The 14,802-nt window shown below is 43.1% G+C and overlaps 1 protein-coding gene across 1 annotated transcript; it reads right to left on the bottom strand.

Annotated features, from left to right (window-relative positions):
* Window positions 1-3,473: 3,473 nt before the first annotated feature.
* On the bottom strand, window positions 3,474-5,456 carry LOC120036730 (trichohyalin-like). The gene is made up of 3 exons (XM_038983102.1): window positions 4,878-5,456; window positions 3,706-4,213; window positions 3,474-3,554 (listed from the first exon to the last, which is right to left on the bottom strand). Exons 1-3 carry the CDS (start codon window positions 5,311-5,313, stop codon window positions 3,530-3,532), a joined length of 969 nt encoding a protein of 322 aa, XP_038839030.1. The 5' UTR covers window positions 5,314-5,456; the 3' UTR covers window positions 3,474-3,529.
* Between the last annotated feature and the right edge of the window lie 9,346 nt (window positions 5,457-14,802).

The raw sequence follows: 14,802 nt of genomic DNA, 5'->3' as shown, positions 1-14,802 counted from the left end.
CCACACGGCCAGGTCTCTGACCTCCTCCATATAGGCTGTCTCCTCGTTGTTGGTGATCAGGCCTGCCAATGTTGTGGTATCGGAAAACTTAATGATGGTGTTGGAGTCGTTGCCTGGCCGTGCAGTCAAATCAAATCAAATTTATTTATATAGCCCTTCGTACATCAGCTGATATCTCAAAGTGCTGTACAGAAACCCAGCCTAAAACCCCAAACAGCAAAAAATGCAGTAGAAGCACGGTGGCTAGGAAAAACTCCAACACAGTCATGGGTGAACAGGGAGTACAGGTGGGGGCTGAGCACGCACCCCTGAAGGGCCCCTGTGTTGAGAATCAGCGTGGCGGATGTGTTGTTACCTACCCTTAAAAACATGAGCTGGCGCACCCCCAGAAAAATAGTGTGTGAAGAGGTGCTGACTAACGGCGAATAAACTATAAACTATCAAAATAAAGAAAGTCGCACACTCCACGTATAAACTCCCAGCAATGTAAAGGGTATTTACCAACGTTTTGGCATCACTGTGCCTTCCTCAGGGTGATGTCATGAATACTCGATCCAGGTTATGTAGACAAACAGTGCAATTAGTGTAACCCATGACAATAGAGAGTGGTGTGTCGTAATGATTAAGTAAATGAAAATTAATTAGTGTAACTTAAAAAATACTATATGGCATATTAAATATATTACTCTATTGTTATCATATAGAAACATCATGGAATATTGTAATTCATATTAAATATATTACGGTATTGTTATCATAGAAACATCATGGAATATTGTACATCATATTAAATATATTACTCTATTGTTATCATATAGAAACATCATGGAATATTGTACATCATATTAAATATATTACTCTGTTATCATATAGAAACATCATGGAATATTGTACATCATATTAAATATATTACTCTATTGTTATCATATAGAAACATCATGGAATATTGTATTAGCATCAAAATACATTACTGTTTCATTCAATTTCACATAAGGATATTTCATATTTTCAAGTTCAGAAGTCAGAACCCATCACCTGCTATGTAAAAGAGACAGAAGAATGCACAATGGTCAATGCTATCCGGGATCCTTGGGACATCCCTACCCTAAACCCTAACCTTAACCCCTACCATAACCATTTTAAACGTCAACTTCTGTTTGTAGCGTGGTTCGTTCTGCGTTGTGTACTGTCTACCCGCAACCCCTACCGTAACCATTTTAAATGTCAAAGGCCCATCCTGGTAGATCTGAACCTAATTCAGCTTGGAGTGATCAGATGACAGAAGTCACATTTAGGTGCCTGGTGTAACTGAGGCCATAGATGCTCCATATCCATTACTTTGAGTGTTTTATATAATATGACTAAATGTGTTTCTTTCTGTGTTGCAGGGGCAGTAAAGAAATGGAACAGCAAGGCCACAGAACATGACATAAGCAGAGCTGTGGGAGACCACCTCAAGCCCCCTGGTAGAGCCGGGGGTGGTGTTACCACTCCACCAGCAGAGCTGTGGGAGACCACCTCAAGCCCCCTGGTAGAGCCGGGGGTGGTGTTTACCACTCCACCAGCAGAGCTGTGGGAGACCACCTCAAGGCCCTGGTAGAGCCGGGACACCTTCCTGTTCAAGTGAGCACATCACAACAAGGTGAGTCCAAAAATGTATTGGATGCTGCTCTATAAATGATGTACTATGCCAGGGAGATGTGTATACTGTAGCTAAGAAAGTAATACTAAGTGTATGTTGTGTAGTAAGGTGTTAATAGCCCATGTGCCTCACACAAATAATTTGGTCCCTTTCCCCTCTCATAATTTAGCCTACTGCTCTGACTTGGTGCTGCACATGTAGACTATAGCCTTTAGAGAAATGTCATCATCAAATATTGTAAGAGCTTTCAAAGTCTGCTTACATAGAGTTATGACTTGGTGTACAGGGAGAATACTGTAAGAGCGGCCCATAATCAACATTTCTAAAGTGCTGAACTAACGGTTATATTGACTGCGTCCGTCCAGCTCTCTCATTAATGTCTTCATCAAAATTACGGATTGCCTGTAGTCCACTTGTTGTCCCCTTATGCCATAGTTTTGTACATCTCAATTGTCAGTAGAAACCACATTTGTTTAAGCAAGTCAGCCATATCAGCTATGTTTTTTAAAAGGATTCACTCCATGGTGCTGAAAAGAAAGCTCTGCTGTTGGGACAGCTTTATGTCGACCATAACAGTTTGTGGGCACCGTTTGTCAAAGTTATAGTGCAATTCATGTATTGTTTAGTGTTGTGTTGTGTAGTGGCTTTGCTGGCATTCATATAAAACATTTCGGGGAGTTTTCCCCACCAAGATGTACATGCTGCAATCACCACTGGGTGAATTATAACACATCAACCCTGTTACCTATAGATAGACAGTCTAGAAATCTTTAAACAATTTACATTTGTTTGGTAAGCTTGCATTCCATTCCCCCTGTCACATGGAGATCTATGATTGATTCTAAAATGAAATAGTCAACTCTGTTACAGTCAACCCTGTCACTTTATTTGGCACTTAATAGACACTTGCTATAGTATGTATTTTTTAAACTTTTGAGATGGGAAAACATGTGTTTTATTAAGTTGAACATGTGCTCTTTATGACAGAATGTTAGAATTAGGTGAAATAAAAGTTACACTCCCCAAAAGGTCCTCAACTTGGTGGAATGACCCAAGTACTGAACTGGAGGTGGGGGAGCTAACGATGCGTCTACTGTTGCTCTCTCCTCAGATTCTTAGAGAAGCTATTTCAATCTGATATTTCTCCTATGGTCTAAAATAGATGTGTATAGAGGACTCCTCTCTAATATAACATGTCACACATTGTAGCAAACTGATGGAATGTTAGGTGTCTCATTGAAAGTCTAACATCTACCATGACTACTGGATGGTTCAATTCTAATAAATAACAAAACAATCCACACCGTAACAACAATATTGTTTTTTAAATGTAATGCTTTTATTAAAACGTAAAACTTTAATAACAAAAATGACATCGTCAAACATCACTGGCCTGACTTGAGTAGCTCTGCCCGGTGATGGAGCCAGTAACTTAGCTGCTACCGGTCCGGTCCAGGCTACCTGCAGACCTCCTCCCAGACCTCCTTTTCAGCACCTCCCCTTAACAGGTGAGGTGGTGGAAATGATCAGAGTTGCGTTCAACTTGAATAAAGATAAGAAACTCTGGCTTGTGGAGCCACTGGTCTGAGGGGAGGACTTCTGTTTAAACCATTTCCATTTTTGGGATATTTTCTAGGACAGTAGAGGTGGTGAGCAGAGATGAATTTAATTAGGATAAAGATGAGAACCTCTGCTCTGGGGAGGAGAGTCACTGACCTTCGATGGTTTGTTGCCTGATAAAGAGGATACTTGCTGGCTTGAGGAGACGATCATGTTTTGTGGAGGAAATGTGGCTTGATGACTTAAAGAGGAGGAGGAATTATTGGGCGGACACTTTTAATGACCAATGTAACCTCAGTGGAACTGTGGCTTCTTCGAGTTCCAGCTCTAGGCAGACAGCAGGTCAGGAATGCTGTAAGACATCAGAGACAGGTAAGTATCTATATATTTACATGTGTGTTGCATGTACACTAAACCCTCACATTTGGATAATGTCACTTTTTAAAGTGACAACATATATATTAACAGTGTAAAACATGAATAGATGTTTAAACATTCTTTACCCCATCTTAATTCTCTTCCAGATGCCTGGCCTTTTCTTGTTCTTGGAGGTTAGCTCTGATGTTTCAGCCTCTTCTGGAGCTTCTAGCTGCTGGCTGTCTGGCACCCCCTGTTGGTTCTCTGGCCACTCCTGCTGGTTCTCTGAACTCCCCTCCTGGATCTCTGCCCATGCCTGTTGCCTCCTTGGCCTTTCCTGGTGGCCATCTCCAGATCCAGTGGGCTGTGTTGTCTCCAGATAATCGTGGCTGTGTTGGGTGGTTAGACACCGGGTGTTGATTTGAGCATCAGCCTCCAGATTCATCTGCTCCAGGTAATGTCCCTTCATCTTCCCCCTCTCCTCCTTCAGTTTCTGATGAGCTTGTTTTTTAAGCAGGGACTGCTCTCTCCACTGCTTATTAAAATCCTCCATCTTCTTCCTTCTCTTCTCAGCCTTCAGCAGCTCCTTCCTCTTCTCCCTCTCTCTCTCTGCCCGTGTCATGGTGGCTGTTAGCCTTGTGTGTCCAGGGATGGCTGGTAGGGGAGAAGAAGTAGAGTTCACATTCAACTTAGGGATCTGGTATCAACTTAAATGTAATGGACACAGGGAATGAAGAATAGAAAACACAACTTAATCTCAATGATTCTTTACTCTTTTCAGTTGAACAAGGCATGGAATTTGTCAATAAAGTGCAATAATTCCCATCCCGAATTGACCTGACCCTAAGTTGAACATGAGTCCTGAATGCCACCTATTCGTTGTATAGTGCCAGGGCATATGTGATCGCTTAGGGCCGCATGGCCACTAGTAGGGCAATATGTGATCGCTTAGGGCCGCATGGCCACTAGTAGGGCATATGTGATCGCTTAGGGCCGCATGGCCACTAGTAGCCCCCGGATCCCCCCAAAACACGTTTTTAGTGTGTGTTTTTTAGGAACTCTTTCTGGGTCTCTACTTAGTCTTGAGAGTTAGACTAGTAGATGACACAATGTACCATTTAAACACGTGGTTGTTACATCAGCAGTATTTTTCTTGTTATGTCAGTCAGTCACTCAATTAGCCATGTCAGCTAACATATTCTTTAGACAGTCGTTTATATTGAAACAATGATTGCAACATGATGACTGGTGTGGAACTGATGCGTGTAGAGGAGACTAAAGAGGATGATGTCATAAGCAGAGGGAAAACAGGTCTTACCTATGTGGACGATCTTATAGCCCTCCTCAGCTTCTCTCTGATAGGTTCTCTCGATCTTCTTGAGGTTCCTCTTCTCCCACTTCTTATTTATCCAGCCCACAGCTCTCCTTCGGATACTTTTATCAGGTGGGAGAATGTCCTCCTTGTCTTCTTCCTTTTCCTCCTCCTCCTCTAAGTCACCCCTCTTGTAATTTTCAAGGAATTCCCTTCTTTCCTCTTCCACCATCTCCTCTCTTCTGTTTGCCTCTATTATCTCTCTCTCTCTGATTAAAGCTAAATGGCCTTTAACGGCTCTCTTTCTCTCCTCCTCTCTCTCTTCCTCTCTCTGCCTCTCCTCCTCTCTTAGTCTGAACATTTCTTTCTGTCTAGCAATTTCAATCTCTTGTTGTTTATCCTGCTCCTCTTGTTGTCTTGCCCTCTCCTGTTTTCTTTCCATCTCCAGCCGTCTTTCCTCCTTCTCCCTCCTGATTTGTTGTCCTCTTTCTATGTGTTCTCGTTCCCCCTTCAACACTTCTAACCTCCTCTCTTTACGTCTATTGAAGACTTCCCGTGCTTTTGCTTTAACATTAACTACTCCATGTTTCTTCATGCTTCCTTCCTTTGCTCTCTCTTCTCTTTCCCTGTACTCTTCCTCTGCTTCCTTAATCACTTCATGCTTGTCTTCCATCTCTCTCTCCTGTTCTATCTCCAGTTCATTCTGTCCCTCAATTTCCCCCAAATATTTTTCTGCCCCTCCTTTCTTCTTCCTGCTTCCTCCCTCTCTCTCATGATCATCTTTTCTTTCTCCATCTCTTTCTGTTGCCGATCTTTTAATTCCATCTCTCTCTGATTCTCATTGTCTTTCTCCCTTTCTTTCTCCTTCTCCATTTGTTTTTGTCTCTCCTCTTGTTGTTGTCCTCTGTGTATCTCTTCTATCTCTCTCTGTGTATTGTTCTCCCTCTCTCTTTCCTCCTTCTCCATGTCAATTTGCTTCTGTTTACATCGTTCTTCTTCATTCTCTCTTTCAATCTCTCTCTGTCTCTCTTCTTCTCTTTCCATATTTTTCTGTCTCTTCTCCATTCTCTTCCTTTTGATCTCTCTCTGTTTCTCTTTTTCACTCCCTCTTTCTTCCTCTTCCATCTCTATGTGCTTCTGTTTGCGTCTCTCCTCTTCTACTTCTCTCTCCATCTCCTTCTTCTTCTCATCTTCTTGTTGTCTCTGTTTTGGTATTTTCTCCATTCTCTTTCTTTCTACCTCTTTCTGTTTGTTGTTCTCACCCTCCATCTTCTCCTCCATGTCCATTTGGTTCTGTTTCCATTTATATTTGTCTGTTTCCATATTTTCTAATTCTTTCAGCTGTTCCTTGATTTTCTTGAAGACTTCCTCCAATTCAGACGTCTTTTTGTCATTGATGAGGGCTGTCTCCATCTCCATCTCCATCTCTCTCTCCACTCTATTTTTCATCTCCTCTTCAGTTCGTCTCCAATCATTTTCTCTCTCTCTGTCTCTATCAAATGTTCTCTCTGGTTCAGTCTCGTCTTTCAATCTAATCTCTTCTTTCATTCTCGCAACCTCTCTGTCTAACACTAGTACATTTTGGTTAACCTGTTTCACTCTCTCATTCTGTCTTCTATACGCTTCTTTCGCTCTTTCAAATTTGATTTTGTATTGAATCTCTTTTGTTGTCATATCTTCTTTCAGTTTCTCAACCTCTCTCTCTAACTCTTTCACCTTTTCGTTAACCAGTTTGACTTTCTCATTCTCTGCAATACGCATGTCTCTTTCTCTTTCAACTATGACTTCCTTTCAGTCTCTTTCAAGCTCTCAATCTCTCGTTCTAACACTTTTATCGTTTCTTCTGCCTGTTTCACTTTCTTCTTCATTTCTTGTCTTTCCAATTCTGCTTTTCTCTCCCTTTCCATCTCCCTTTCTTTCTCTTTTTTCCCTCTCTCTTTCCCTCTCTCTTTCTGTCTCAATAGGTTTGTTGTTCCAGGCCAGTCTTGGTCGCTGATCCTCCATGACTTTCTGCCATAGCCTCAATCTCTCTATCTCTTGCTTTAATTTAAAAGGTTAAATTAGTGATAATCTATGACCAAGACATACTTTCAAAGCATTTGCAGAGAATGATACATAGAAATACAACTTAGACCTAGGTAATTGAATCAAACACTGAACAACATCAATAGCAGGGTCATTTTGATCAATTCATCTGGACAATTCATTGTCAATTAATGTATTGACATGGTTTGAAAAAATTATGAGACATTTTATGGAATCAATTATGTCCAAAATGTGTACAAATACAAACACACAACTAGCTTGCCCATTCAGTTAGGGGTTTGAGAAATTCCCGTTGCAATTTAATGTTGCCTCTGATGTTTATGCTTGTAGAAATTACTCCTACAAATGATGTTTCACTAATGCAATTATTTACAACCTGCACAGATACAGTTGTCAACAACAACAACAGTAATGACATTAATAAGGAAGTGGATATTCAACCGGCAGAAGAAAGGCGTAGGGGTTGAGATAAATGAAGGTTAGGTTTAGGACCTAGGGTTGGGTTATGGTAAAGGTTAGGTATAGTTTCAGTGAGGTTAAGGTAAGGGTTAACGTTTAGGAAATGCATAAAAGTTAACATTGGGTTAGCATACTGCCGCCATTCATTTTCAGCCGGGTGAATATACACTGCCTTTTAATAATAACAATGACATGTCTTACGTGGGCCAGTTGTAGGTCCACCATCAGCAGCTCCAGCAGTTGTTTGAGTCTGTTTGACTTCCTGCATTTGTCTCTGGTTCTCCATTCTGTGGCTCTCTCTGCATCCCTGTGGCTCTCTGTCTCTCTGCCTCCCTCTGTCCTCTCTGCTTCTCTCTGCCTCTCTGCTTCTCTCTGTCTCGCTGCTTCTCTCTGCTTCTCTCTGCTTCTCTCTGTCTCTCTGCCTCCCTGTGGCTCTCTGCCTCCCTGTGGCTCTCTGCCTCCCTCAGTCTCAGGATCTCAGCCTTCCACTCTTTCATAATACCCCTTTCTACTCTTCTTCTCCTCCTTTCATCTTTCAAAAGGGCTCTGAGATGGTCTGTCTCAGACTGTAGTTGTTCAATCATCTCGTCCTTCTCCGTTCCACCATTCCTCTTCTTCTTTTCCTCCTCCCAGAGGCACACTTGAAGTCTGTCCATCTCCTTCTTCTGATTTCGGATCGTTCGATCTTTCCCCCTCAACTCAAGCATGTGGGCTTCCTTCTCTGTACAGGTCTTCTTCTCTTCCCTCAGGAACTGAACCTCCATCTCTGCTTGCTTGTATCTGGGAGCAAAGGAATGTCAACACATTATTTAGGAAGTGAACTCAGACAATTTACTACAATATTACAATAATAATTAAACTTCTGCTCAATTAAACTGCCTTTAATCACACAACTCGCTCAACTGTGACTTACAGTATGTGAATGTGATGAGTTGACTGTCCATGATGGCCAGAGGTGGGTAATGTGTAGCTCTGGTCCAGGGCGTTAAGTACAGCTTGCAGACACTGAGCCTTCCTTCAGCAAGCCGCACATAATGCCCTGGACCAGAGCTAGGTTATGTGATGAATGACTTACAGACTGTTCCACATGATAGGAGGGGGTAAGAAGACAGTCCCAGTAGGAGACGGAGATCGTCCAGAAGAAGAAGAGGTGTCCATCTCCTCAGAGACTGCAGGAAAGGTCTACAAGTTTTATTTCTGGAAAATAAAGAGATGCCTTCGTTCAGCAACAATGTGTGTTTCTATGTTTCTGTCACTAGATGGCGCCATTGTACACAACATTTACTCACCAGGTCAGTGAATTCAGAAACAGCCTTCAGACTACAGTACTCAAGCTCTAGCCTACAACCCATCATGCATCAGCACGACTAATATAATAATACCTCATCACAACTTCATAATCACAGTACACCTGGATTGTGTTCACAAAGTGTTTCAGGGTAGGAGTGCTGATCTAGGATCAGGTCCCCTCCTGTCCATCAAAACGTATTCAGTTTGATTTAAAAGACAAAACGGATTATTGATCAGCACTCCTTCTATGAGACTTTGTGAATATGAGCCTATGTGAAAGAACCTTTCTGGCATATGCTGGCTAGACAGTACACAGACAGACAGACAGATAAGTCAACAAGACAAACAGACAGAAGAGTAAATACAGATGGATTGATTGATAGCAACAGAAAAAAACAATTCCATAATTAATAATTGTATTTTATAAGGCTAGCTAGATAATGGCATAAAAATATTTCAAATACATTAACGTTCACTTTCACATGTGTTATCTTACCATGACAGAATTATAGGTTAAGTAGGCTAGCGGATGGTTAATGTATTGTAAACTTTTGTAAATATTTGACTCACCTCAAATCACACTTGTCAAACAGCAGTTTTAGTGTGGAACCGAACAACATCTCGGCATTAACTTTCTCTGTTCTGGAACTGTATTGTTGCGTCATTTGGAACGCTTGAGCGTCATAATCCGTTCACCGCGCCTGCTTGATTGACAGCTAGGGGTTCTCCTGCGCATCAGTGTCCAAAAGTCGATATGGTTTAGCTACTCATTATTGATCAAGACACAAAATAATAACAGGACAGCCATAACTGTACAGACAAACATACAATCACAACAATTCCAATGAATTATAACCTCTTATTAGTTGGTCCCTGTGACAGTCAAATCCCAATAACCGCCTGCCTGAGTGTGCCTGTTGATTGTGGTGCTCTGTTTGGATCTAACCTCTCCGCTGTAGTAGTGATGGGCTTTCTGAGTCTATTCGGTGATCCGGCACATTTGGCTCCGTTCAAGTAAAAGAGCGGGTTCATTTGGCTCATAAACTGATCTACCTTTAAAATGCTTAAAATAAATCTAGAACAATGAAAAAATTGCAAATATTCAATGTAAAAGCCAAAAGGTAGGCTACCATTAAGTCAGATCGTGAAATGCGCGTAAAAAATGAAGAAATCGTTTTTAAGCATTAACTAAATCCTCGTGGACCAGATTGACCCGCTCTCCCCACTATTTATTGTTTCTGCAGTGAGGATTCACCCCCTTTAGATAATGATGTTGTAACTTATCTGTAGAAAAACGTTGTTCTGAGCTCAACAAGCACTAGTAGCAGTATGCAAATCAGAGAGCCAGATGAATGGCTCTTTCACCGATGCGGTTCCAGACGTTCAACAAAAAGATCCGTTCAAAAGATCCGTTCGTTCGTGAACGACACATCACCACACTGTAGTTATCCACCATTGCGTATCGTCAGCTGGAGGAGCGTTCGTCCAACTTCTCATCCAAGTAAATGGCAGCGGCGCATCATCCATCCGCTGAAGTCCCAAGGGACTGCGAGGATAGTTTACGATGCAACAAGCGTTTGGGGAGTACATTCATTGAAACGCAATGACTGTTTTTAAATTCTTGAGGGACTCTTGCTCCAGGGGAAATCTCAGCAGCGATGTGTCTGCTGTGCGTCAGAAGTAGGATATTTTTTCTTCTTCGCTATGCTTATTATACTGTACATATCTGTCACATTAATGACATTGCACTCAGGAAAGTTGTCTGTCGGCTATTGGGGAGATGCGCATAGCCCGTTGAGTTGTCACGTTCCAGTCTAAACATGACCTGGGATGTGAGAAGGGAGCTTTTCTATAACACATGTAGATGACATGTTGTCTTTTTATGTGACCTGGGATGTGAGAAGGGAGCTTTTCTATAACACATGTAGATGACATGTTGTCTTTATATGTAGATTATATTTTGGTTTTATATTTCATATTTCATTGATGATTAGGCCTATGACTTTTGATTCCACTTTGGCTGCCTTGCACCATATTGTCCTCTCTTGCTATATCTTACACTTTATGCCCTTGTGCAGATCTTCTCTCTAAACAATAGTCATGATAGTTTGAATGAGTTGAGTAAACTACACTGTTGTAATCTTGTCAGTCTGTACTGTACTGACCCTGGAAGGACACTCCACATAGTTCACCTAGATCCAGTCCCCTTTGTACCACTGGTCAACTAATCATCAAAACCTCTGATTAGTGAATCAGGTGTGCTGGTGGTGGAATACATGATATGAACTGGTTAGGGAAAGACAGGTTTGAGAAGGGAAAGACTAAATGGACTTTTCAGACCAACATCCCATTGACAGCCCGTCTGGCCAAAACTTGAAACTGACTCTAACCTAAACACTAACAAATACCAAACCTTCAAAGGTAGTCTCATCATGGGTGTGATTCAGACTATAGTTTCTCCCTGTGTGTCCAGTAAACCTCCTCTCATCATGGGTGTGATTCAGACTGTAGTGTCTCCCTTTGTGTCCAGTAAAACCTCCTCTCATCATGGGTGTGATTCAGACTGTAGTGTCTCCCTTTGTGTCCAGTAAACCTCCTCTCATCATGGGTGTGATTCAGACTGTAGTTTCTCCCTTTGTGTCCAGTAAACCTCCTCTCATCATGGGTGTGATTCAGACTGTAGTGTCTCCCTTTGTGTCCAGTAAAACCTCCTCTCATCATGGGTGTGATTCAGACTGTAGTTTCTCCCCTGTGTGTCCAGTAAACTTCCTCTCATCATGGGTGTGATTCAGACTGTAGTGTCTCCCTTTGTGTCCAGTAAACCTCCTCTCATCGTGGGTGTGATTCAGACTGTAGTGTCTCCCTGTGTGTCCAGTAAACATCCTCTCATCATGGGTGTGATTCAGACTGTAGTGTCTCCCTTTGTGTCCAGTAAACCTCCTCTCATCATGGGTGTGATTCAGACTGTAGTGTCCTCCCTGTGTGTCCAGTAAACCTCCTCTCATCATGGGTGTGATTCAGACTGTAGTTTCTCCCTGTGTGTCCAGTAAACCTCCTCTCATCATGGGTGTGATTCAGACTGTAGTTTCTCCCTGTGTTTCCAGTAAACCTCCTCTCATCATGGGTGTGATTCAGACTGTAGTGTCTCCCTTTGTGTCCAGTAAACCTCCTCTCATCATGGGTGTGATTCAGACTGTAGTGTCTCCCTGTGTGTCCAGTAAACCTCCTCTCATCATGGGTGTGATTCAGACTGTAGTGTCTCCCTTTGTGTCCAGTAAACCTCCTCTCATCATGGGTGTGATTCAGACTGTAGTGTCTCCCTGTGTGTCCAGTAAACCTCCTCTCATCATGGGTGTGATTCAGACTGTAGTGTCTCCCTTTGTGTCCAGTAAACCTCCTCTCATCATGGGTGTGATTCAGACTGTAGTGTCTCCCTTTGTGTCCAGTAAACCTCCTCTCATCATGGGTGTGATTCAGACTGTAGTGTCTCCCTTTGTGTCCAGTAAACCTCCTCTCATCATGGGTGTGATTCAGACTGTAGTGTCTCCCTTTGTGTCCAGTAAACCTCCTCTCATCATGGGTGTGATTCAGACTGTAGTTTCTCCCTGTGTGTCCAGTAAACCTCCTCTCATCATGGGTGCTTGATTCAGACTGTAGTTTCTCCGTGATGTGTACCCAGTAAACCTCCTCTCATCGTGGGTTGTGTATTCAGACTGTAGTTTCTCCCTGTGTGTCCAGTAACTTCCTCCTCTCCTCTCATCATGGTGATTCAGACGGTAGTTCTCTCCCCTGTGTGTCCAGTAAACCTCCTCTCATTCATGGGTCGTTGATTCGACTGTAGTTTCTCCCTGTGTGTCCAGTTAAACTCCTCTCATCATGGGTGTGATTCAGACGTGATAGTTTTCTCCCTGTGTGTCCACGTATACCTCCTCTCATCATGGGTGGGATTCAGACTGTAGGTTCTCTCCACTGTGTGCTCCCAGTAACCCGTCCTCTCATCATGGTATGTGATTCAGACTGTAGTTTCTCCCTTGGATGTGTCCAGTATACCTCCTTCCATCATCATGGGTGTGATTCAGACTGTAGTTTCTCCCTGTGTGTCCAGTAAACCTCCTCTCATCATGGTGTGATTCAGACTGTAGTTTCTCCCTGTGTGTCCCAGTAAACCTCCTCTCCATCATGGGTGTGATTCAGACTGTAGTTTCTCCCTGTGTGTCCAGTAAACCTCCTCTCATCATGGGTGTGATTCAGACTGTAGTTTCTCCCTGTGTGTCCAAGTAAACCTCCCTCTCATCATGGCGTGATTCAGACACTGTAGTTTCTCCCTGTGTGTCCAGTAAACCTCCTCTACATCGTGGGTGTGATTCAGACTGTAGTTTCTCCCTGTGTGTCCAGTAAACCTCCTCTCATCGTGGGTGTGATTCAGACTGTAGTTCTCCCTGTGTGTCCAGTAAACCTCCTCTCATCATGGGTGTGATTCAGACTGTAGTGTTCTCCCTTGTGTGTCCAGTAAACCTCCTCCTCATCAGGGGTGTGGATTCAGGAACTTGATATTTCTCCCTGTGTGGTCCAGTAAACCTCCTCTCATCATGGGTGTGATTCAGACTGTAGTTTCTCCCTGTGTGTCCAGTAAACCTCCTCTCATCATGGGTGTGATTCAGACTGTAGTTTCTCCCTGTGTGTCCAGTAAACCTCCTCTCATCATGGGTGTGATTCAGACTGTAGTTTCTCCCTGTGTGTCCAGTAAACCTCCTCTCATCATGGGTGTGATTCAGACTGTAGTTTCTCCCTGTGTGTCCAGTAAACCTCCTCTCATCATGGGTGTGATTCAGACTGTAGTTTCTCCCTGTGTGTCCAGTAAACCTCCTCTCATCATGGGTGTGATTCAGACTGTAGTTTCTCCCTGTGTGTCCAGTAAACCTCCTCTCATCATGGGTGTGATTCAGACTGTAGTGTCTCCCTGTGTGTCCAGTAAACCTCCTCTCATCATGGGTGTGATTCAGACTGTAGTTTCTCCCTGTGTGTCCAGTAAACCTCCTCTCATCATGGGTGTGATTCAGACTGTAGTTCTCCCTGTGTGTCCAGTAAACCTCCTCTCATCATGGGTGTGATTCAGACTGTAGTTTCTCCCTGTGTGTCCAGTAAACCTCCTCTCATCATGGGTGTGATTCAGACTGTAGTTTCTCCCTTGTGTCCAGTAAACCTCCTCTCATCATGGGTGTGATTCAGACTGTAGTTTCTCCCTGTGTGTCCAGTAAACCTCCTCTCATCATGGGTGTGATTCAGACTGTAGTTTCTCCCTGTGTGTCCAGTAAACCTCCTCATCATGGGTGTGATTCAGACTGTAGTTTCTCCCTGTGTGTCCAGTAAACCTCCTCTCATCATGGGTGTGATTCAGACTGTAGTTTCTCCCTGTGTGTCCAGTAAACCTCCTCTCATCATGGGTGTGATTCAGACTGTAGTTTCTCCCTGTGTGTCCAGTAAACCTCCTCTCATCATGGGTGTGATTCAGACTGTAGTTTCTCCCTGTGTGTCCAGTAAACCTCCTCTCATCGTGGGTGTGATTCAGACTGTAGTTCTCCCTTTGTGTCCAGTAAACCTCCTCTCATCGTGGTGTGATTGACTGTAGTGTCTCCCTGTGTTTCCAGTAAACCTCCTCTCATCATGGAGTGTGATTCAGACTGTTTGTAGTTTCTCCCTGTGTGTCCAGTAAACCTCCTCTCATCATGGGTGTGATTCAGACTGTAGTTTCTCCCTCTGTGTCCAGTAAACCTCCTCTCATCGTGGGTGTGATTCAACTGTAGTTTCTCCCGTGTGTCCAGTAAAACCTCCTCTCATCATGGGTGTGATTCAGACTGTAGTTTCTCCTGTGTGTCCAGTATACCTCCTCTCATCATGGGTGTGATTCAGACTGTAGTTTCTCCCTGTGTGTCCAGTATACCTCCTCTCATCGTGGGTGTGATTCAGACTGTAGTTTCTCCCTGTGTGTCCAGTAAACCTCCTCTCATCATGGGTGTGATTCAGACTGTAGTGTCTCCCTTTGTGTCCAGTAAACCTCCTCTCATCATGGGTGTGATTCAGACTGTAGTTTCTCCCTGTGTGTCCAGTAAACCTCCTCTCATCATGGGCGTGATTC

This window comes from Salvelinus namaycush, unplaced genomic scaffold, assembly GCF_016432855.1.
Source record: "Salvelinus namaycush isolate Seneca unplaced genomic scaffold, SaNama_1.0 Scaffold1455, whole genome shotgun sequence".
NCBI classification, from domain to species: Eukaryota; Metazoa; Chordata; class Actinopteri; order Salmoniformes; family Salmonidae; genus Salvelinus; species Salvelinus namaycush.
The sequence above is the reverse complement of the archived record's forward strand: the minus strand, read 5'-3'. Positions and strand labels throughout refer to the sequence as shown.